Below are 24761 nucleotides of genomic sequence, written 5' to 3'. Positions count from 1 at the left end.
TTTGCTAAATACAGGCTACACTTTTGTGAGTAATGACTGTTAGTTAGAATTGGGTCAGTGTAAAATACCTATATCAATACTATACTTGAGGAAGTTGTTACTAAGGACCTGACTACACTGGGAAATTGACTGGCATAGTTATTCTGGAATAACTCCCCACATGAGCACTCCATTCTGAAACAAAATGTGACTTTATTCTGGAATAATTACTTTGCTTCTGATGCAGATTAGTAATTCTGGAATAAAATCTCTTTTTTATTTCAGAATAATGTCCACATGATGGAGTTATTCCCGAATATCTAAATTATACCAGAATAGCTCTAGCAGAATAGTTTTTTTGGAATAGGTAAGAGCATAAGAACATCATAACTGCCATACTGGGTCAGACCAAAAGTCCATCTAGCCCAGTACCTTGTCTTCCAACAGTGGCCAATGCCAGGTTCCCCAGAGGGAATGAACAGAACAGGTAATCATCAAGTGATCCATCATCTGTCACCCATTCCCAGCTTCTAGCAAACAGAGGCTAGGGACACCTTCCTTGCCCAACCTGGCTAATAGTCGTTGAGGTATGCCAGTCAATTTCCCCCACATAGAAAAGAACTCAATCCCAGTTTTTCCATTGACCTCAGGTTTATCGCTCCACTCAGTGTGATCAGAGAAAGGAGAGAAATTTTATACTGTTCAAAAGTTTCCTCATAATATCTGTAGATATTCATGGTATATGATACATACTTGTTTTGATCAATTAAGCCTGAGTGGCAGGTCAGGATTTGGGATCCATGCTTGATTACAGATGTGGCCTATAGTTGAGCAAAATAATGCTGACATTCCTTTATGTTTAATATTGTTATAAGGGGTTGGAGTGAGTCAGTACTTGGTGGTCTGTCCTACTAGGCCTTCCCTACTGACTCCAGTAGGTGGTGGTGTATTTACTCTACATAACGAGGTTTTAGGATTGTCTCTCTCTGAGTCACTCTGAAGGTTAAAATGTATGAGTTACTGTGGAATGATGGAAGCAGCTACAAGCATGACTGAGAAGCACTTTTCGCTCAGAATATCACCAGATTTAATCATAACTGGGTTTCATGGTCTGTTACAGCTCTATGTTTAGTTCTCATACGTTTATATTTCACAAATTACATCTGTGTGATGTACAGATATGGTGTACAGCTGTGCCATGCTAAGAGTCCAAGACCATTATGATATCAGAGGTAACTCAACCGAACACCACCCTTTCTGTATAGCTAATCTGCATGCAACAATTTCATAGGTTGTATGAGGGAGATTGTACAGCTGGGGGCCAATTGCCACTCATACAAACCAGCATAAATCTGCCAGCACAACCCCTTTGGGGGACACACCATCACAATCAACCACACAGCTACACAATAACTTCAAACACGTATAGTCTCTCACAGCAGCACACACCTCTCATCCACCACCCACACAAATCCATACAAGTTTCCCAGCACAATACAACACAATTAGCACACACAACCTCAAACATCATTCTGAAGGCTAGAATGTCTGTTGAGTCAGTGTGAAGCAATGGAAACAGCAAGAAACATGTCTGAGAGCTCTTTTTGTTCAGAATATCATCAGGTTCAATCATCACTGCAGTCTCCTACTGTCCAGTTTTTAAGTTGCCAGCCATTTTCAGCTTTTTTTTTTACCTATGACATTATGAATTACTCTGACAGTGTTTCATTTAAAAAAACTCCACACATATTTCTAGCCCTTATAGTTCTAAATGTCAAGAATGTTAGACATACTAATGCTCATAATTTTAGCAGAAAAGCCCAACTACTATTGACTTGTAAGTGAGGGTTATGCTCTTGGCAAAACTTGGTTTGAGTAGAGTAGCACCACGTTCCCCCACCCCCCACTCTGCCCCCTGACTGTTATTAGCACTCTTCTCACTCACGGTGAATTAAGGGAGAATGGATTCCTTGGGACTGGAACCATATGATTGCAAGAGAACCTATCTCGGTCAAAAGCAGAACAGCAGGTGGACCAGAGATGTTCTGTCTATACTCTCTTGTATAAAAGAATAATCAAGAAGTCAGGAATAGAAGAAAGACAGGACTTCATCTAGAGCAGGAACCTGACAGGAAGAATCTAGTCTAGGAGAAAGAGGAACAGTCCACCCAGGTAGTCCAAAAAGTTTTGTTCTACTCAGGCCTTGGTTAGCCTTGATCAACCTCTGTCCTCACTGTATTGGACAAACCTCTCCTCTTCTTGCTCAACTGAGGGGCCGTAAGAATATTTTCACTGTCTAATATCCTGTGGACCATAGATGACAGAACATGTGGTCCAAGGCATTTCTCAATAGGCACACAGGAAATAATAACTTGTTGTATTTCCTCTGTGGAAATCTAATCTATGAGTTATGAAAAAATAGGGACCTCCTTCTGTCACTAGTAATCAAAGATAAACTATATAAATCTTCATCAAATAACCTAAGGCTCTAAGGTTGTCTCTTGTGTTCCATTAAGGAGAGAGCTCTTCTGCTCAACCAAAATGCTAGAAGCAACACTAAAACTGCTGTAGGCTCATAACATCTCAAAACCAGATTTTTGCCTCCAATGAAAAAAAGACAAATTCCACCATTCTTGCATATAACTGGTTCATTTTGAATAACCTTTGGATGGCCATTGGTTTTTGTCCTCAAGTTGCCAAATTGCTCCAGGCTCAGGACCCCCATTTGTGAAAAGTCCACTAGGGAGATTATTGTTATGGGAAGTGACTGCTACCTCCATGCTGATGGGAAGGCCCACACTGCCCAAAAGTGGTTTGCTGAAACTGGAAAGGGGTCATGCCTATGGTGCATGGCATGTACTGATCCCCTGCAGTAGCTTCTCCCAACAGGTTTCATACAATCCTGGAAGTCTATGGTGACAATACTGACTGTCCGCTCCCTTGCTAAGTATCCTTCTCAGGGTGCAGGGGGATTAGTTGATTGAATCCAGGATCTTTGATTTTTCTTTCAAAAGTAATAATTCTCCACAACTGCTCTCTTTTAATGGAAGAAGAGCAATTGTAAATCGCTCCTCCATCTGGAACATACTTTACTGACAGAGGAAGGTGTTAGAATCCCTGTAAAGTTTCCAATTATGGAATAACCCACCATAGGTTAGTGCTTGGTCGGTTTGTATCTATCAAGGGCTGTATAGAGCCCCCGTCACTGTAATATCTGAATACCTTACAAACAATCCTTCCAGCACCCCACCAATTGGGGATAATAATATCCCCATTTTACAGATAGGGAACCGTGGTACAGAGAGATTAAGTGACTTGTCTAAAGTCACATAGGAAATCTGTGGCAGAGCCAGAAATGAACCCAGGTATACTGAATCCTAGTCCATAGCCTTAAATAGAAGACCATCCTTCTCTTAAACTTCAGGATTAATATCTCTTTTTGTTTCGTGGGATAATATAATTGTGGATGTTCTCATTTATTGTGGATGTTCTCATTATCAATATAAATATATGCTCTGGTTTTGAATCATGCTGAATGCTTGGCCCTGATGATATCTTGTAGCAGAGAGTTCTACTGCTAAATTATTCATTCATTTATATAATATATAGAGAATATTTCCTTTTGAATAATGCTTAATATTGCTGCTTTTCATTTTTATTGACTGTTCCTTTGTTTACCTACTTCAGTAAATAGAGGTGAAGGATCCCTTTACTTTTCTGACTCATCAAGTTAACCTGAAGGTGTCAAATGAAACACAACATAGACAAAATCTCGTATATTTGTGGCAATTGGGGAAGCGAGAGCCTTTTGGATCCCCTTCCACGAGCGAAGGGGAAAAAACAGAAACCCAGGTAATCAGTTTTAAAAATAAGAAAGTTTCTACTTCAATAGCTTCAATAATTGTAATGATACATCTATTGCCTAAAGGAATATAACAACAACAGCTAAGCTAGAGATAAACCACTACCCAGCCAAGAAACTTGTGGCCTGCAATCATGAGGCCCTGCAACGTTCCATTCCAGATACAAACTCCCCTTGTAATAATCATTTAAGTATCAGAGGCCTTGAATAAATATTTTTTTAAGATACTATCTCTTAAGGATTTATTGCCTGTTCTACCCATGACAAGGGAACAGGAGATTTTCCTAAGGAAGTGTCAGATGAGCTGGTGGCCTGTCTCAAGTGTGTGGCACATCTTGTACAGCCGAGGGTATTTCTTTTAGTCATTTCTCACAGCTCCAGTAGCCTCCTTGCCACAGTGTCACATGTTATGACTCTTTAGTTGTAGTATCAGGAAGCACATTTTGGCACAGGTTGGGTTTTCTCCTATTTTGTAGGCGAGATCTAAACACGTAAGTCATTGCTTTAGCTTTGGAGCTTTAGGTAGCAGGTGCTAAAGATTAAACTCATCACCCACATGTAGGAGGCATATAGGCAGCAGTGAAAAGTTGAAAGGTACACTCCAAGCACCATGTGCCTGACTGTTCAGTCAGACATCCCATAGTGTCCTTCCCAGGGAGACGTACAGATGAAATCGAATAGCCTTTGAGTAGAAATTACAGCTACTAGCACAGGTCCCCATAATATCCAGCTGTTCTGTTCAAAGAGATTACCCACCACACACATCTCATATCTCTGTACAGTACCAAGCACAACTGGAGCACAGGAACTTCTCCCTCCATGTGGCCCCCTGGAGTGGAAGATCATGCAAGGGGAGCAGAATGAGGTGGAGAGACATGAAGCTATAATTACCCAGCTCTAGACAACAGCTGGGGAATCCTAAACACTTCCTACATACTTAAGCATGTGATTATTAGTCAAAGAATGTTAGGAAAGTTTGTTGTTCATCATTTGTTACCCTTCTGCTTTTAAAAACTTTCATCCAGTTAGAGAGCAGAAATAACACCGTGCAACTTAGGTGACCAATCACACATCAAATAATATGCCTACTCAATATCTAGTATTCTAGGCAACCAGATGGATAATAGCCAATAAAGTGAAAATTATTCAGTGAAATTATTTGGTACATACTTCAAGAACAACAGAGGAAATCAGGGTCTGTTTGGGAAAGATTGGATACACCAAAATGGACTAAATCAACAATAAACAGTTCAAAATGCTGTAGGTTCAGTTATGCGATTAGTACAGTTCTATTTCCAGCATGAGGGGATATTTGTTGTCTTCGTAGTTCCTTGTTTTTATTCCTTAACAATGAGGATAATATATCAGTTTCTTCCTCTTTTAAAGAAGCAGAAAACAGAGAAGCTGAGCCAAGACCAACTCCTTGCTCTGATTAGAGCAGGGTTACATCTAGTGCTTTTTAACAGAGTCTTGTTTGTTTTGCCATGGTGACTTAAGATGTGCATGGAACAGAGCTTTATATTTAACCAGTGCTACTTTTTTTTTATTTTTCAGTAGGAGAGATGTTTTGAAGTTATGGTAATCTCAGAATTGAAGCATGGCTGCTGAATCATATGGCTTGCTTTTCTAAGGAGTTAGGTAGGCATTCATTTACAAGCTTACATGATCAATTGGGTGACACATTTTTATGTGCAATTACCAAATGTCCATTTGCAAACAAAGATTTGGGGATGGAGCTGGGATTTAAAAAAAAAATTCCCCAGTGAGTTAAGTGCCCAGTTCCCTTTGAAATTAAATGGCTGTTGGGTGCCTAACTTCTTTAGATACTTTAAAATATCTTAAACTAGATCTCAAAGTAGCAGCCGTGTTAGTCTGTATCCGCAAAAAGAACAGGAGTACCTGTGGCACCTTAGAGACTAACAAATTTATTTGAGCATAAGCTTTCGTGGGCTACAGCCCACTTCATCGGACGCATGCAGTGGAAAATACAGTAGGAAGATATATATATTGGCCAAACCAGACAGTCTCTATGTAAAAGAATAAATGGACACAAATCAGACGTCAAGAATTATAACATTAAAAAACCAGTCGGAGAACACTTCACTCTCCCTGGCCACTCGATTACAGACCTAAAGTCGCAATATTATAACAAAAAAAGTCAAAAACAGACTTCAATGTATTGGAATTAATTTGCAAATTGGACACTATCAAACTAGGCTTGAATAAAGACTGGAAGTGGATGGGCCATTACACAAAGTAAAACTATTTCCCCATGTTTATCCCCCCACCTCTTCCCTCAGTTCCTTACATCTCCTTGTCAATTGTTGGAAATGGGCCATTTTCATTACCACTACAAACAGTTCTTTTTCTCTCCTGATGATAATAGCTCACCTTAACTAATCACTCTCCTTATAGTGTGTATGGTAACACCCATTGTTTCATGTTCTCTATGTATATATATCTTCCTACTGTATTTTCCACTACATGCATCCAATGAAGTGGGTCTGAAGCGCACAAAAGCTTATGCTCAAATAAATTTGTTAGACTCTAAGGTGCCACAAGTACTCTTGTTCTTTAAACTAGATCCTAATTGTATTGCTAATCTGCATGGTGTGCTGGATGCCTTCCATTCAATCTACATGGGGAACCAATTAAATCCCGCTTTGTTCAGTGAGCGATAGTGGAAACAGGGAGTTTGATTGGACTGCAGTACTGACTATGTCATGTGTGTCAGAAAAGAAGCAGAAAGCTAGCACAAAAGCCAGGAGACAGCCAGAAAAGCACTTTTAGGATGGCCTTAGGAAGAAGCAGAGAGAGAGAGAGAGAGAAAGCGCTTTGGGGCAGAGTGCTCACTGGAAAGAGGCTTGGCAGTGCAAGCCTGCTGTGTTCAGGGAAACAGGACTTTGTGTACATTCTTTGTACACAAACAAGTCTGTACTTAAGAAATTCCTGACTCCATCATCAATTTCGCCTCCTAATGGAAACAACCCACAAAGCCCCAAGCATTGATTAACCACTCAGACCTAAGGGACAACAGTATGAGAACTTGTTCTCTTTACTGTCCTTCATCTCCACTCCTCTCCTGTTTGTCTCAGCCACGTTTCATCATGTCACAATCAAAATGGTGAGTTCTTTGGGGCTAGTACTCTTCTTAATTACGTCTGCATAACTCCTAGCACAATGGGCCTCTGATCCTGTATTGGTACTTGTAGCTGCTATTGTAAACATTTCTCCCAAATCTTCAGATCTACCTTTCTGGAAGCTGGGGATCTCAGAAGTATAAGGATGCACAAACCAACTTCTTTCTTCCAGGAATACCCAGTGCACAGAGGTCTAGGACCAGGAGATTGTGCAGAGTTGCTCTTTCAGCACTATGCCCCCTGGATATCCCTTATAAATCCTCAGGTAATTGGTTAAAGCAGCTTTCTAGCTGCTTTCAGCAACTGGAGCAGACCCAAGAATCCACATGTGCTGAAAAATATTTGTGAATTCACTTGTGGCAATGGTATTTTCAAATAAGACGTGCAGTGGTCCAGCCAAATGCATACCTAACTTGTTAAAAGAAAGTAGGGTGATCCAGATATGGCTCAGATTCCAAAAACTGTGTATCCACCTAATTTCTGCGTACAGATTCCACAATTACGCATGCACATATTTGAAAACATGCCATTCTGACAGGCTGAGCCATTATATGATGTCAGATAAAAGCTAAGTTTTATACAGCTCTGACTCCATATCAGGTAACTACTTAACCAATAAAACAGCATCTGAACCACCTTGCCAAAACAAATAAAATGCTATTAAAAGTCCCAGACGTGATAGTGTTTTAATCAGAGCAGCAGGTTAGTTCTATACTAGGACTGTTTTCTTTTCTGCTTCTTTAGGATCATTTGAAGAAGTGACCTCAACTGCAGTGAATGAGTGTACAATTGCCAGTTAGATTACTACACTGTCATTTGCATGTGCATTCACCATGATAGTGGTTCATGTCCATGGAAATAAGAAGATACATGCCACTTATTACCTTGATCACTTCCTTGTATTTTGTTCCCATTTCCACCCCACTTTGTCAGCAGTTGCGGGTTATATTTTGATTTTGTCTTTTTAGACTGGTGAAGTAAGGTGCTGTATCTAGGTAACTAACCCTGGTTGGGCTCACAATGGGGTTTGAGCCTGATACCTAAGCATAACCCTCTATCTCTGACCTAAAGAACTAGCTGCCTGATTCAAAGCCCACTGAAATTAGTTAAAAGACTCCCATTGACTTCAATGGGCTTTGGATCAGGCTCTATCTCTGCTACTTAGGAGCTGTTAGCTCTAGCAGACCCATAAATGTTCATGGAGCAGCCACTAGAGGGAGATATGTAACACAAAATAAACATGAGTGACACTTTTATAGCACCTAGCACATTTTGGGCTCTACAGAAATATAAATGATGATATCTTATGTGCAGCAATAGTAATTTCATATGCAAATAGGCACACAAATGTTTTCAGAGTATTGCAAGAGCATTCACGTGCCTCTGGTCAGTTATAGAGATTGTCTCCATTACTTACATATGTAGCTTTCATTGCTGTATGCAAACAGAATTGTAAACTCATTATGAGAATTGTTTAAAAAGTTACCATCCACAAGTTTTGAACAAGGCTCCCTCAGATCCTTTTGTTCAAAGACTCTGCTTACCAGTTTAAAAAACTTCCTCAGGTTTGTTTTGGGGGTTTTATTGTCTTCTCTTCTAAGTTTTACTTCTGCGGTTTCTGGGCTTTTAGTCTCATCTTTGTCAGGAGCCACTGCTTCTAAAGATGCCTCCACTTTTGCATTGATTACAACCTCTGTGTCTTCTGGTGCAGTCTAGGGTTATTTTTGACAAATATCAAGAAGGCAGAAAATCATTCATCTGTCATACTCTTTAAATCAGTACTTTTAAAAATACTGTTATAATGTAACAATGATGCCCCGAGTTAGAAATGCAGGAATTCTATACAGAAAGAATGAACACCAAGTACAATTATTCTATGAATTGTATTACATCCTTTAGGGCCAGGGTGACCAGATGTCCCAATTTTATATGGACAGTCCCGATTTTGGGGGCTTTTTCTTATATGGGCGCACCTATTACCCCTCCGACCCACTGTCCCAATTTTTTACACTTGCTATCTAGTCACTCTGTTTAGGGCCCCCAGTCAGGAAAGCACTGAAGCATGTGCTTAAGTCCATACCTATTCAAGAAAATGTTTAGATTAGTGAGATTTAAGGACAAGCTTTGTTAGATGTGTTTGAGAACTTTCCTGAAAAAAGTGCTTTCTTAAATTCCCAAGTACAATATTCACCTTTACTCAAAATTTAAAACAAAAATTTACTCAACAAAGAATGTGAACACTTATGGTGGTATAAATCAGGAGTAATTTCATGAAAGTCAGTTATACCTCTATAAAATGGGCATGAGTGAGAGGAGGATCTGGCCCAGGGGGTTGTAATAAAAAATGGGAATAAGATTAAATAACTTGTGAAAACAATAGTGGGTCTGATTCTTCACTGGCTTTCACTGGATTAGTCACTCACACCAGTGAAATGAAATGTGGGGTGGATGAAAGACATCAGACTCAGAATTCTCAACCCAGTCATATCAGTAGTGCTGTCTCTCTCTCTCTCTCTCTCTCTCTCTCTAACACACACACACACTTTGCACAGGTGTAAATAACTACATGAGATGCAAGGTAATAGACAATCAGATCTATTGTCTTACCAAGAATCTGATTCTATGGGGACTAGACAGGACCAGCTCCAGGTTTTCTGCCGCCCCAAGTGGCGAAAACAAAACAAAAAAATAACAAAAAAGCTGATTGGCAATTGCACCGCTCCATTTTTCAGTGGCACTTTGGTGGGTCCTGAGGGATCCACCGCCGAATTCCCACCGAAGACCCGGACGTGCTGCCCCAATAGCAGGCAGAGTGCTGCCCCTTTGAATTGGCTGCCCCAAGCACCTGCTTCCTTAGCTGGTGCCTGGAGCCAGCCCTGGGTGTAGAACCCTCCTGAGTGTGCTCAGCTTCCACTGGAATTCATGAAAGTTAGCACGTGCTCAGCAATTTGCAAGAGGTGCTCTGCATTTAGCAGGATTGGGGTTCAAATGAGCTCTAAAGTATTAATGAAAAATGGTGTCTATTCACTTGAATGCCTCATTCTACAGCCTACTCAGGGCCACACTTCTGAGAGCTTATTGTGTTCAGGTGAGCAATGCAAACTGCACAATACAGAGAACACAACCAGGAGAAACATAGGTGCCTCATCGATGCCTGTATGGATGCTTCAGAACCCACCTGGACATGGGGCTAAACCTGAATTTCCTTGGCTGACTGTTGTCTCTTTTATAACTGCCCAGGTACATAGGTGCTGGAACTAGGGATGCTCCTGTACGCCCTGGTTTGAAGGGGTTTCCATCATATCCAGGGTTTACAGTTTGGTTCAGTGGCTTTCAGCACCCCCACTATTGTCTGCTCTGCTAGACAATAAAAAAGACTTTTTCCTGTGCACTAAAGAAAAGTTAATTAATTTGAAGCTGATAGTCACCATCTGATGAAGTGGTATTCACTCACAAAAGCTCATGCTCCAAAACATCTGTTAGTCTATAAGGTGCCATAGGATTCTTTGCTGCTTTTACAGATCCAGACTAACACGTCTACCCCTCTGATACTAGTCACCATCTAGAGAAGCACCTTCCTTCCTGTCTTAGAGACCAAACTATTAGCATGGAACTAACCCAAATAATTTGTCCCGAACCCAGCCTTTGCAGCATTTTACAGCCAATTGCAGAATGATGCATAACATCATAAATGCATCTTACTTTGCATTCAGCACCTTAAACACCAAATTAAAATGAAAGTAGTTACACTAGACGTTGACATTTAGACATGACCTGCTGTTTACATTGCCAACAAAGCGAATATAATTTAAAATATTGTAAATGTGTCACAACAATTTATAGACATGCATGCAATATTTATGTACACTGTATAGTTACTTTTAATGTGTGTGCCTATATGATGACCTCCTCTTGGCTTACACACTGGGGATTGAATTGGAGACCTAAAAAGCATGAGCTGCTTCAGTTTGAACTAAACAGCCACAGCTCTATTGCTATGGCTGTAACACGTGCTATCCTCTTTGTCCTGGGCACAGAGCGGAGCTGTAACCTGCACGCACAGGTGCCCATGGTATAAAGCACATCATTTGAATTTTTGAAAATAGGGTTGGCAGAGTGCATGAATAATCTGCAGTAAATAATCCTGATTGTCTGGATATAATGCAACCTTTTGTGGGTGAAATGCATGGAGACTGGTGCGGGGAGGGTTTCAGGGGAAGAAATTTATTTCACACCCCCACCCCATCTCAAAGGCTCTATAGCACAGCCCCCCCCCCCTTCCCCACGACTGTTACTTCAGCTGATGAATGTCAAGTGGCTGTAGACTCTCTGCATTGCGCATGTGAAGGGCCCACAGGAGCTCTATAATTGTTTATCCCCATTGCCAACACCGCCCTTTCTTATGATTTTGTTATGATCATTTAGACCCATTAAGGTCAACTGCAGCTTTGCTACAAGCCCCCAAGAGCATAGTCACGCTGCCTCAGGACCAGGCAGTCACAGTCTGGTTACTGGTTCTCCCCAAGCTCCAGGAGAAAGGTAACTTGAGCCAGCCCTGTACCTGCAGATAACTTCCCCTGCCATCCCTGCTCCACTGTTCCAGAAAGCACACTCGAGGCTCTTCTAATCCCAATGCTGCCATTGGAATGTGTGTATTGACCTCCTTACTCCCCTGCTCAGTACACAGCCATGGTCACAATTGTGCCCGAAGTATCCATAGGCCCAGTTTTGCCACCCTGATTCACACTGCATAGCACCTTCCCACACAGTAATCCCACTGATTGCAATGATACCACTAACAGCACCCTCCAATGTAAGTATGACAGAATTGGACAGTATATGAGTTCAGAGAAATTAGCCTCAGATTTCCTAGCATGCATTGAAACAGATTGTGCTAAATTGCTAGACATGAGTTTGTCTGATCTATTCTTCTCCTGGGTATTTTTTTCTTTTTTCATTGGGATGAACAGTATTTTGATAGGAATCAAGATTAGATGTTCAGAATCGTAACTTTTTCCAGCATTACATTTAATTGCAATGTTCCTCTTATAGAAATGATTGTGTACACCTAAAATATGTTTTAAAATTACTCTGTGAAAAGAATTTAAATGTATGAAAGTTAATGAAACAGTTAATCATTAGTAATAATTTTAATCTGTATTTCTGTTTGATCTGCCTTATGAATACACACAATCATTTCACCATTTCTTTGCTAGAAAGAAACTGTTCATTGCACGAGCTGGAAGAGTGGCTCAGTAAGGCAGTGACTTAGCTTCTAGGAGTTCATCTTTCAAAGATTAGCATTTGGGATCCTATTACGGCTACTGCTGTTACAGCTGCAGTCGGAATGAGTTTTCTGTCAAGTGCTTTCTGTGCAGGGGGTTTAGTTTCTCTAGTGATAACAATTGCATCCTGGAAGGAAATGCCAAATACTGGAGGGAAGGAAGGAAGACAGAAGTGCTGTCTGTTAGAAAATATTACGAGATAATCAGCCATTCAGAGGGATTAATTTGTTGAATATTCCATGCCTCACAACACTATGCTTACAGTAGTGAGGTACTTTTATTCATTGATCACTAGACTGTACAATTTAAGAGTAGGAAATTTAGAGTTAGGAAAGTTAAATAAAACTTCCAATTTAAAAATAAATCAAACCTACTTTTTAAATGCAACTATAGAGGCAGATATTTTAAAAAATAGGCATGTACAAAATACACATCTAATTTGCAGTGATGACAACTGCATATGAAATCTCTCATTTTACCTGGGCAATGTTGCTAATACACATTTTAATTAGGCATCCCATAGTCTTCCTGAAGAAATTATAAGGTGCCTTGTCTGCAGTTCTTAGCCTGCTATTAAGAATGACATTTTTATAATAATTTGGTTATAATTATTATGAGGAAGGAATCCTGTACAATTGCCTATGTGTGTGCACATACACTAGAATCCCCTTTACAGTTTTCAGAGCTTTTAAAGTATTTCCATTAACTTGACGTGGAATAGTTTCTTTGAGGTGAAGATTTGTGTACAGTTATCACATCAGGGTTTCTTTATTCTTACTCATATACATCAAATCTAATTGTTTTTAAATGCTAGCTATGTGCTGGCTTTGGAACTCAGGTCAGAACTGTGAATTATTTTTCAAATGTAGATGTTATTATATAATGACCCCTTACTACCGCATTCATACTTTATATTACATACACGTTGATCCACTGCTCTGTCAGAACTTTGTGTGCACTTTAGAGGTTGTACATTTGTGTGCCTAATTTGCACAACCCAGTACTGCAATTGTCAGAGCTTCTGTGCTAATTGATCATCACGGGTGAAATTCTTACCCTCTTGAAATCAATATGAGAGTGTTCTCGTTCCCTTCAACTGGGTCAGGATTTCACCCCCTGCATCTAGCCAGTCACTGATAGATGAAATCCCTAGAGCCCTTCTGAGTGCTGTTACTAGATGTGTGTGTACATATTAGATGCGGCAAAGAGTTCTGTGGCACCTTATAGACTAACAAACATATTGGAGCATGAGCTTTTGTGGGTGAATACCCACTTTTTCGGACGCACATCTGACAAAGTGGATATTCACCCACGAAAGCTCATGCTCCAATATGTTTGTTAGTCTATAAGGTGCCACAGAACTCTTTGCTGCTTTTACAGATCCAGACTAACACTGCTATCCCTCTGATACATATTAGATGTAAACTTGCATGTGTTTTTGTCATAGTGTTTTTGTCAACCTGAATCACAGGGTTTGTGTATGCTACAGAGATTCATATTGGCATACTATGCCAGCATAGCTCTGAAGTGTAGATGCAGAAGAGGTCTTTCTGTTGGTGTAGGAACACCACCTCCCTGAATGATGTTAGTTACATTGACAGAATCTCTCTTTCATCAGCATAGCTGAGCTGTGTCTATGCTGTCGGTTATGGTTGCATTGCCTCATTGGTCAGGGCTCTGGTTTTTTCATACCCTAACTGACATAGCTATGCTGATATAACTTTCAAGTATAGACCAAACTACACTCTCCCTCTCTCTATTTCCTATAGCATTGTATACTGTAGATACACCTCTACAGCTTCTGAAGTACAGGCCTGGCCAGTTGTTTCAGCATGATGAATGAGACAGGAAAATGACTGCCTTCATCCTGTCAAGACCTATTTTGTGTGTTTGAGAGTTCCTTGTTTTCCCTCAGCCCTGTAAGGTTCAGACCTTTCATATTCTTGTGGCTTCTATTATGCTTTACATTCTCTAATGATGATTTAACTTTCAGATCTTATTTTAAAATACTTCACTCCAGAAAATGAAATTCCTTCAGATTGTGCTTTTTAAATAAAATCTGAAAGAGCACACTAGAGCTGCTGTACAAACAGCAAAATTCACTCCATTGCTACCACGACATCACAAAGGAAATGTCACTCCTATAACTATGAAGATAGTTTCCAAATGGCTGCTGTGATTCTGTTAAGTTCCAGTTTTATTTCAACCTCTTGGTTGACATACCGAAGCTTGGCTTTATGTAGTTTCTCCATGCAGGATGTTTCAATGGAATGCAAAAGCTTTTAAACTTACACATTTACATGCAAAGCGAATTCTTACTTTCATTGCAAAGTATGACTAATTGGGCTCTGTAGTAGGGACTCCATCCATGGGTGGGGGAGGGCACCAGACATAGGAAACCAAAATCTTTTATAGAAGACTTATCTTCTCGAAACCCTGCTGACTCATAAGGGGTTAATGCCCAATAACATATTCAATATTTAAACAGTTATTGTCTTCATACCACTAAACCTCAAAAGGAAGTATGGGCTACTGGTTACTTGCCTGGGACTCTGGAGATCCTTCCATACTCTGCCACAGACCTCGTGTATGACCTTGGGCAAGGCACTTAGGCCCAGGAGGGATTCAGAGCTCAGACAGTAATTTACACACACTCCTCACCATTTTACCTAAGTTTTTCTATTGAAAGAGGAACAGGGAACAATAGGAGGTTGAACTGCAATGGGAGCTAGGCACCTAAATATCTTTTGAGGATTTGAATCTTAGGGCTTGTTGAAAAGATGCATTAGTACAGGGGTTCTCAATCTTTTTGTTTCTGAGGCCCTGCTAGCGTGCTATAAAAACTCGATAGCCCACCTGTGCCATGTTTATCTGCATGTAAAAGGCAGGGCCAGTATTAGGGAGTAGCCAGCAGGCAATTGCCTGGGTCCCGTCACCACAGGGGGCCCTGTGAAGCTAAGTTGCTCAGGCTTTGGCGTCAGCCCTGGGTGGCAGGGCTTGGAACCCCAGGCTTCAGCCCCATGTGGTGTGGCTTTGGCTTTCTGCCCTGGGCCACAGCAAGTCTAACGTCGGCCCTGCTTGGTGGATCCCCTGAAACCTGCTTGGGGGCCCCTCAGTGGGCCCTAGATCCCTGGTTGAGGACCACTGCATTAGTCCACACCAGACTGGCTGTAAATTCTAGTATACACCAGTGTGTGGCACACTGTTTGTGTCAACCCCGCTGGCTCAAACTTAAAGTTCCCCAGTACATGTTGATGTATTGGGACTATGTCAATGCTCTCCAGAGAACTTTTAGTGCAAGCCAGCAGGGTCCACATGGACAGTTAGTATGCAACACACAGGTGTACAATGGAATTTACACCTCCACTAGTGTAGACTAACACACCATGTAGACAAGCCTCATGTCTCTGTTTCCCATCTGTAAAATGGGATTAGTAGTACTTCCCTACTTCACTGGGATATTGAGAGTGATTCAGACACAATGATAATGGGGGCAATGTAAGTGCGTAAGATTAAGACAAAAAGGACACTGGTCTATGATCCCTGACTTTGGATATCCCAAATGGTGTCTTTTTATAGTTGCTCAACAGGCTCTAGAAAGAGGCTCTGAAACATTGATTTGGATTGTAAGTAGGATTTAAAGTCCATTCACAGGGTGGTATTTTATCCCCTATGAATTTTTATAATATAGTGCCAAGAAAGGTTAAGTTGATTTCTTTTAGTAATGAACGATATGAACCTGTTGGGATTATTGTTCAATTTGGAGCGGCAAAGCAGCAATCCCACAAAACACAGTAAGAACGTCCCCAGAAATCAGGAGTTATAAATGATTAGATTTTTCTTTTGTGGGAACTGCCAATGCTATTGGCAGCATAGACAAGACATTACTCCATGCCCATCACAAGGTTTTTCTTAATAAGACAGAACCATATTGTGTGGAGTAATGCAGGATGTGCTGCAAACTCTGATCTTCATTGAAATATTGCTCATAGGTAACATTTTCAGAAGGGCACAAGTATCTTTCACTGGGACTTAGTTTACACTACAGAGTTTTGCTGACATAACTTGGAGTGTGAAAAAAAAATCATGCCTCCCAACTGTTAGCCAATAGATATAGCTTATATGCCCCACCCAGAAACACACATTAATAGGTATTATGCACCTGGTATTTATATATTAAATGAGGGTATTGGGAAGTCATGCTAAATTGTATTCTGCTTACTTACTTATGCTAAAGTATACATCCTACGATACCTTTTAATAGTACAATTCAGTATTCGGCCTCGGCAGATAGGAAACCTGTCAAAGTCAAGATACATAAATGTTCTGTCCTGGTACAGGCTTGGGATGTGCCTCGACACCCATTGGCACCAGGGATGTACTGTCCAAAACAAACGATAATGAAAGGACAGAACTGGTTATATGGACTGGTGGGTTAAAAGTCAGTGACGTATGGAAAGCTCTAACTTGTAAACGCTATTTGGTATAAATACAAGTAGTTTTGGAGGCATATTTTGGGAACAGATCTTCTGTGTCGGTGAACTGAACACCCTGCAAGAATCTACTTCCTGGAAGGATTGGTGACATACTAACTCTTTCCTGTACTGTACTGCTTTGTCCTTAGACAACAAATTGGCTGTTTGGTTATATTTTTAATATCAGACTGCAATAATCAAGCAATTGGTTAAACTTTGAGTTATACAGTTGACATAGTTATGCTGGCAAAATCTCTGGTGTAGATGCAACTATGTCAAGAGAAGAAGGTTTTTGTTGGCTTAGCTAACATCGTCAACGTACTGTAGATATGCAAGCCAAACTTCTGATGACTTATGCTGCATCTCCACCAGGGGGCTATGCCAACATAGCAATTCCAGCCAAGGCTGTGCAGTGTACACAAGCTGTTCAACTGTCACTACGATGGCTTTGAACGTTATACCTGGTATGTTTTTTAGGCCCTGGAACATTCTGAAGGGTCCTGAAGGGTTTATTAGGCTATTTTGTGAAACAATGAATCTGCATGGTGGTTGAAACCACAAGTAGCCTTTTCAAAATGTACTTATAAAACAACAATTGAAAATGCTGGAATGATGATAGCTTCCTAAAGAGAGATTATCTTTAGGTAGGCTGTCTCTCTAATGGATGTTCTTACATATAGTGCTGACTAAATTAGAAATCAGAGTTTGTGAAGAAGAGTCAGAGCAGATATGCAAACCTGGCATTATATAAAAGGAAACTTTAAAGGCACCACAAAATTCCCATAAGGTAAGAGAGGCCGAGTTGTCTTACATTTTGCAGATGGGGTGGCTCCAGGCACCAGTGCACCAAGCGCGTGCCTGGCGTGGCAAGCCACGGGGTGTGGCCTGCAAGTTGCTGTGAAGGCGGCAGTCAGGCAGCCTTTGGTGGCATGCCTGCAGGAGGTCCGCTGGTCCTGCAGCTTTGGTGGCAATTGGGTGGCAGATGCGCCAAAGGCACGGGACCGATGGACCTCCCGCAGGCATGCCGCCAAATCTGCGTTACCAGCAGACCTCTTGCAGGCATGCTGCCGAAGGCTGCCTGACTGCTATGCTTGGGGTGGCAAGATACATAGATCCGCCTCTGTTTGCAGATTCCTGGAATCTGACAGTATGTTACAGAATGGATATAACTCCTCTTAATTTTAGAGAGTGCTGTGCACAGTCTTCTAAAGGCAAAACAACCCCTCCAAATTACAAGGGTTTTTTGACATACTTTTAACTATCCGCTTCTGATGGAAGGCCAGAAGAAATGTTCCAATTTACCATCCCAAAGATCTTGAGAGATGCTCTTGACAGCAGCTGAAGTTTAATGGAAAGAACCTGACAAAGATGAATAGTCAATAAACTTTGAATGATTTTACTTTAACTTAAATTCTCCTCTAGGGTACAGGCCTGTCTTCCTCTTTACTCAACAAAGCAATAATAAAAATTAAAAATGACACTATGCTCGGCGATTAGTTTTATAGGCAGAATCTACATTTTGTATAATAATATATTATAGGTAGAACAACTATATTGATCTTGAATAAACAGTGATATTCCTATAGCCATAAATTACATTGACTGAGCTTTCTGGATTTATAAATTGAAATTCTGCTGTCAGTGACACTGGGGTAAATTGGAATTAATTTCACAAAAGTCAAGAGTCTCTCCTGATTTGCACCAATGTGACTGTGCTTAAATTCCTTAAAAAGAGAGAAAACAGACTTTGCAGAGTGCAAGCCTAAACCTTGGAATAGTATTTCAAGGCAAATACCATGTTTGAAGGAATAAAATTAAATCCACCCACTAGCCTCACTATTACAGAGCTACCATTGTATTTTTGTTATTTAAAATAATCATTTTCTCGGCCTCTTGTTGTGTTTTATAACAGGATTTTACAGCTTTTTTGCTTCTTTGTTAGTTGGAAAGTACTGTTCTACTTCCTATAAGATACTGTTCTCTCTTCCTTTTCCTATAAAAACTTAGTGAAAGTGGTAATGGTGGTATCCATATAAGTTATTGTCTAAACTCTGAATTCTTCCTCTGACTTACAAGACTTTCAAGCCTTCCTACAATTCAGTAATTGATGTTGTACTACTACCTAGGAGTTTTCAGTTCAGTGTTTTCTTTTGTTAGTACTGTACAAAATGCAGTGAAAGTGAGAATGTCATTTATTTTTGGACCTGATATAATGAGCTGGCTCTAAGACTTTGTTTCATTTACTGAGCAGCCTTTCTTAAGTTTAAAGTAAATCCTACACCTTGCCTTCTGTATTATCCTCATATGGCAGCTTCAGCTTGGTGCTCCCTACCTGAGTCTAATCTCTACCCAACATAAGACTCTATTTCTCTTGGGCCATGCATTTGCTAGCTAACAAACCAAACTATATTTTCTTTTAATGCATAAGTATTAATTAATGAGCTCATCTTTTGCAATTTTTTTAATTTAAAAAAAATGCAGCTGGGTGTGATTTTGATCTCTGCTGCTTAAGAGGCACATGGTAGAACTCATAGCTCAGTGGGAGAAGTAAAATGGCTTTAAGCCACTTTTGTGCCCTTCTGATTTTGGGTGGCCCCTGTGTAACTTCGAAAGGGTCTGTTTAAGTTACTGCAGCCTGTCCCTGCCTGCTTACGGGAAGTGGCACTGTCCAGAACCACTATAGTGCTATATGCTATGGCCCAGCTCTTGATACCCGTCCCATCCCTAGTATGCCCGCTACATTAGGACTTCCAAGGGACTCCTCAGAAATCAGCTGGGCCTGTGTTCCCCAGTTATTACACAAGGGAACTTCCCTTTTAACGCCCCTTTATGTTGCTTTGGCCCCTCTAGTCAGGGTAAAAGGACCAGAGTTCAGATGATACCCTCACCCTCTACTCCCATGCAACTTTGCCAGTAGTACATTCTGTAATGGAGATTGACAAAGCCCTTCAGGGACTTGATAAGGCCTGGGTAATACATTATAAACACCTTCTCCACCCAAATATTCATTTTCCTTCTCTATGGCACCCACCTTTCAGCTACTGTTTGATTCGCAAATCCCATGCTAATGACTCAGTGCTGAAGGGTGCTGTTTGGTACATGTTGATCATACCTGCTGGATAGCTGGGTTGCTGGCTATACTGTCAGTAGATAAATCCTCCCATCTAAGTAACAAAGGCAGGTCTTTGGCTGATACATCTATGACATCAAAACTGTAACAGCTTCAAATTGTGATTTTCCCCTCCAAAATGTATCCATTATTTGAGATAATTTATTGACCAATTTCCCCGAATCCTTCTTAGCCTGCAGCTGGTTTGTAATTATTCTATATTCAAAATGGCCATATGGTATATTTCTATGCCTAGACACGTTCAAGTCCTGGAATCAGGTTTCCAGTGCAAATACTTGTGATTACAAATGCAAAATTTGCTTGTCCGTTAATAATCATAATTTGCTTAAAAATTAGGCTACATTGGCAAACATTCTAGCCATTTGTGAGAATATTCCTGGAAAGCGATCAGAAAACGGGGCCAAACACAGCAGAAGTGAATTAATTTGGAAAGTTAAACAAGCATTCACAGATATTTTGCACTGTTTGCCGAGCTCTAATTAAAGCATTAGCACTACAGTCTGTTGACAGTCACTTCATTCGTTCTATTTTGAAGTGAAAGCTCCTTCTAGAGATAAGCAAAGCAACTTGAATTTCAGGCTAACCTATGAGTCTAATCATTTTATGCAGTTATGCATTTCTTTGGCCTTAGCTGATTAGGTCACCAAGATTCCTGGTTAAAGGAAATAGAATATCTTCCTCTATCAAGAAAACCTAAAGAAGTGACACAAATCTTTTGCTGGTAAGGGATAATCATTCAAACCAAACAGGTAAATTTTTTTTTAAAAAAACAACTAAATATAAACGCCAGATTTTGTTCTCAACTACATCCATTTATTTCTCTCGTAACTCCATTGAATTCAGTTCTCCCTGGTCCAATCAATGGAGTTATTATGGAGTTTGCACCAATGTAAGGTTTGGATTTGACCTACAGTACCCATTTCTCAAACAGAGAGAAGAGTAAGATTTTCAAAAGACAAAAAGCCTAAATTTCCCACTGGTTTATACCCCTGTAAACAAGATAAACTTCAATGACTGTAAAACAGTGTCTGTGGGAGAAGAACTGGGTCCAAAGATTAGTTTAAATTAACAGAATATAGCATCAGAAGCTCAGGTGGTGTAATTTATCATTGTTCCACTGGAATCAATGAAGAATTAATTCAAACCAGCTGAGAACCTGGTTCGTATTTTTAATTAGCCTAATTTTGATTGTGCCTGCCATGTATGAGATAAGATAAAATAATTCTTCCATGACAATCAACCTTTCTTTGACAACAACTAGTTCATTAATGGAGACAAAAGATATATTTTCATATATTTTTAAATCAGCTACATTACAATGAGAGAGAGCGAGGGAACATGAATTAACATGAACATCCCACAGGGAGTTGTAGACTGGTGCAATGCATTATTTCAATCATTAAAGCCAAGCCAGGAATTTTATTATGAAGTCATTACAATATGTCTTGTTTCCTACTGAGAAAATAAAACATTTAAAAATAACACCTGTTCAGCTAACAATGCAAATATTTTTCAACTTGTCTGAGAAAAGTCAAGAGACTTTTAAAGCTAGACAAACACTGGTTTGGATTAAATAAAAGACAAGACAGGGCTTTCAGATAAAATTCAAAACAGAATTGTTCTGAGCTTTGTAAAAGTTGGGCAATTTCCCCAATTTCTCTTATTTTTCATTATCCCTTTATTTGGCTCCTGTTAGCTCATGATATTTCTAACCCATCTGGATGCAGGAAAGACTAGAAATCTCACAACACATCTTGTTCTCATAAGACTTCCAGCCAAAGTTTGCAGAATCAGGAAGTTTGGATAGTTCAAAATTAGGCAGAAATGGACCCATGCAGCAAAATTTGGGTCCAGGTTTCAAAGACCTGAAAAGTTCAGGGGTCTTTAGAGTCAGACATTTGGAGAAGGCCCATCTATAGTCAAAGTTCTGATGGTCACCTATATCTGCTGCCATCTATGTTAGGTCTGCACAGAGATATGCTGAGCTCTCTCTAGCCCCTGTTCACTACTGGGGCAAATTTCCACTCTGATCACCCAAAACCATTTGGATGGTGAGGAACATAATAAACCCAAAGCTGGAGTGAGGATGGAGCCAGAGCACCTGTGGGACTCTTGTTTTGCAGTAATAGTGTTTATTTTTGTTCCAAATTTTGAGGGCCACAAGGAACATTAGGTAGGATGGTCAAGCCCTTTTTGTGTGCTCAAAGATGTCCGACATGCCTGGAAGGATCTTGAGATGTCTTTAAACCCCTTCAGTCTCTCTTCAGATTGACAGAGGTTAAAAAAAAGAAAAAAAAATGGAGGGAGTTGCCTGGGTGTGACATATTTGGGCAGGGTTGTGGTGTGTGAGGGAAGCTGATATTCACACTGGGTGAAACTCACCACAGTGCAGAAGGCCTCTGCACTACTTGAGTCCAATTGAAGCCCTCAGACGAAGACTTTAGTGGGACTCCCCTAGTGCAGAGGCTTTGTAGAATCTCATTTATTAGTCCTAATGGAATTTTGGCCCATAAATCTTCAATGAGAGTTAATGTTCAGGGACAGATCTCCATTTCCCTTCTTTCCTCCTCTTACACAGTAGACTAGGTTACTTATTTATTAAAAATTGACAACTTGGACTAAGTGAATTTCTGGTACAACTCCCATTGATGAAAATGGATTCACAACATAATGGATTTGTCCCTTTGTCTTCAGCTGTTTCTCTTCTTATCCCATCCTGAGGCTCAGTATGCATCTCTGCTGAGCCAAATATATTCAGAAAGTGGATATGGCTTCCGTAACAATATGAAAGCTCTCAGATATCTCTTTTCTCACTCTACAGGATTCCTTTTATTACAAATACCTGATTCAACCAATGCCATAGCAAAATAATATACCCAGACAACTGCTTTAAACTGCCTTGGATGTGAAATGAAACAAGCAAATCATGCTTGCTTCATCTGTGAACTAGTAAGCACCATAAATGTTCAGTGTTAGTGGCATACACAAATTATGTCTCCAATTCCTCTGTCCAGCACAGAAATTATAGACTAAATGAAGTGCATGCACTTCATTTAATCAGTATCTATTTATTTGGGAGCATTTCATTTTTGGCATCTAAATCTGAATAGTAGCTCAGGAGAGCAGTTACTCACAATACTATGATTCAGTATAGTTAAGTGCAGTTCCTCTGGTAAATAAAATTAGTAAGGGCTCAGCTTTTTGTATACATATCACAAAGAACCATAGAAATTGCAGTTTAATTTTCATAATTCCTGCTAGTTTCTATCAAATATAGAACTAAGGGCTCCCAGACGGTCAATCTGAACCCACAAACGTATAAGCAAGTTCATTCTTGTTTGAAACCCAGTAGAAGAAACAGACCCAGAGAGGGACAGATTTTCAGACAGTTAAACAAATAAATCAAGTGATTCCTATAAAAAGAAATAGACTTCTATGGAAATTACTCTAAAAACCTATAGAATTTATTAAAGAATAATATAATCTCTAAAGGATTTTTAAACCAATCGATATCATTTAATAGAGATTTATATCACCTATTCATAGGGTTAGTTCAAAAATTCTACAGAAAGTTATTACTCTTTATTAAATCATATAAGACTTTTCCAGAAGAGTAATAACCACACATTAGTAAAGTAAATACATGTGCAAATAACCATCAATAGCCATTTGCACATGCAACTGCAAAAGGCACATGCAAAATGGTGGTAACTGCACAGACATTCACACTTACCTACCTTGTTTAAAAATGTGACTCTGCTTAACTTCTTGGCTTTGGTTCCTTCATCAGGAGTCCAGTTATATTATCTCCCAAAACTGGGGAGGTGGGGAGCAGAGGAAACAATTCTGAAATCTAGACATACCTTTTTCCAGAAGAGTTTGCTCAATGGTGTTGAAGTAGGTGCAGATCTCTCCTTAGTCATATCTTTAGGGGCTTCGGTAGTTGCTGCTGTTGCCTGCTGCTGAGCTGCAGGTTCAGAGGCTTTTGCATTCTGCTTTGTCGTCTGTGATTCTTGAGCGGGAGGGGCATTTTTTTCAGATTTTACATTGACAGAGGTGACAGGCTGTTCAGCACCCTAGAGACATACAGAAAATCGTTACAGCATCATTAAAACTTTGTAAGGAAAACAGACTCAAAACACACTCAAGCATCACTCATGACAATAGCTATGACCCAATGAACCACGATTACCCAAGAAATATAACATGGTGCAACACAACTTGTACAGCATCACCCATACAAATTGCATTGCCATACGCTTCAGAGTTAAGTAATGCAGTGAACTCACGGCAAGGAAGATGTAAATGAAGTAGAAATCCATCCATTGCAAAGACGGTTAACTGTTACATTCATACATTGTGTCAGACTGGATGTGGCAGTGACAGTTAAAAAAATGACAGCATCATGTATGGATGATTATAAGTAAACCTACTCACTTGGGTATTAGTTGTCTGTTGGGCCTCTTTTGTGGACTAAAGGGAAACAAAACACAAAAGCAAATTTGTTTTGAACAATACCATTCTTCACAGTTTAGGAATTGGTTGTATCTCTAATCATTTTCTTTTCAGTGAATATTTGTGTGTGTGAAAGTCCAGACTCTGGCTGCCATGGAAATTGAATTGGACGCCCCTGCTTCTACCTACCCGTTTTAAGAAACAAGGCAGCTGTAGTCTGAGCAGCTCCAGCAATAAACCTTTTGCTTGACCTACAGGAATTGCCCTTTAATAGAGAATGATACACACTACATCAGCTCTCCTTACTGTAGTAGAGCTGGCTACTAAAAGGTGTTGGGCTTTCATACTTACTTTATGGAAATCACCAAACTCAAACTCATCTACTAGTACACCAGTCACCTTTATTTGGTGCATTCTGTGTCCTTTCCCCACCCA

General features: G+C 40.1%; 1 protein-coding gene across 1 annotated transcript in view; it reads right to left on the bottom strand.

Moving 5' to 3' along the window:
* The window catches only part of BCAS1 (brain enriched myelin associated protein 1), a 92573-nt gene that overhangs the window by 15876 nt on the left and 51936 nt on the right, over positions 1-24761 (bottom strand). The window contains exons 8-10 of the mRNA XM_032774711.2: positions 24309-24344; positions 23735-23947; positions 8526-8693 (exon numbers count right to left, since the gene is read on the bottom strand). Of these exons, the coding sequence (XP_032630602.1) occupies positions 8526-8693; positions 23735-23947; positions 24309-24344 (417 nt within the window). The remainder of the gene's footprint in view (positions 1-8525; positions 8694-23734; positions 23948-24308; positions 24345-24761) is intronic.

The sequence above is a fragment of the Chelonoidis abingdonii genome, chromosome 14, assembly GCF_003597395.2.
Source record: "Chelonoidis abingdonii isolate Lonesome George chromosome 14, CheloAbing_2.0, whole genome shotgun sequence".
Taxonomy (NCBI): Eukaryota; Metazoa; Chordata; order Testudines; family Testudinidae; genus Chelonoidis; species Chelonoidis abingdonii.
This window is presented reverse-complemented; position numbering and strand designations above follow the sequence as displayed.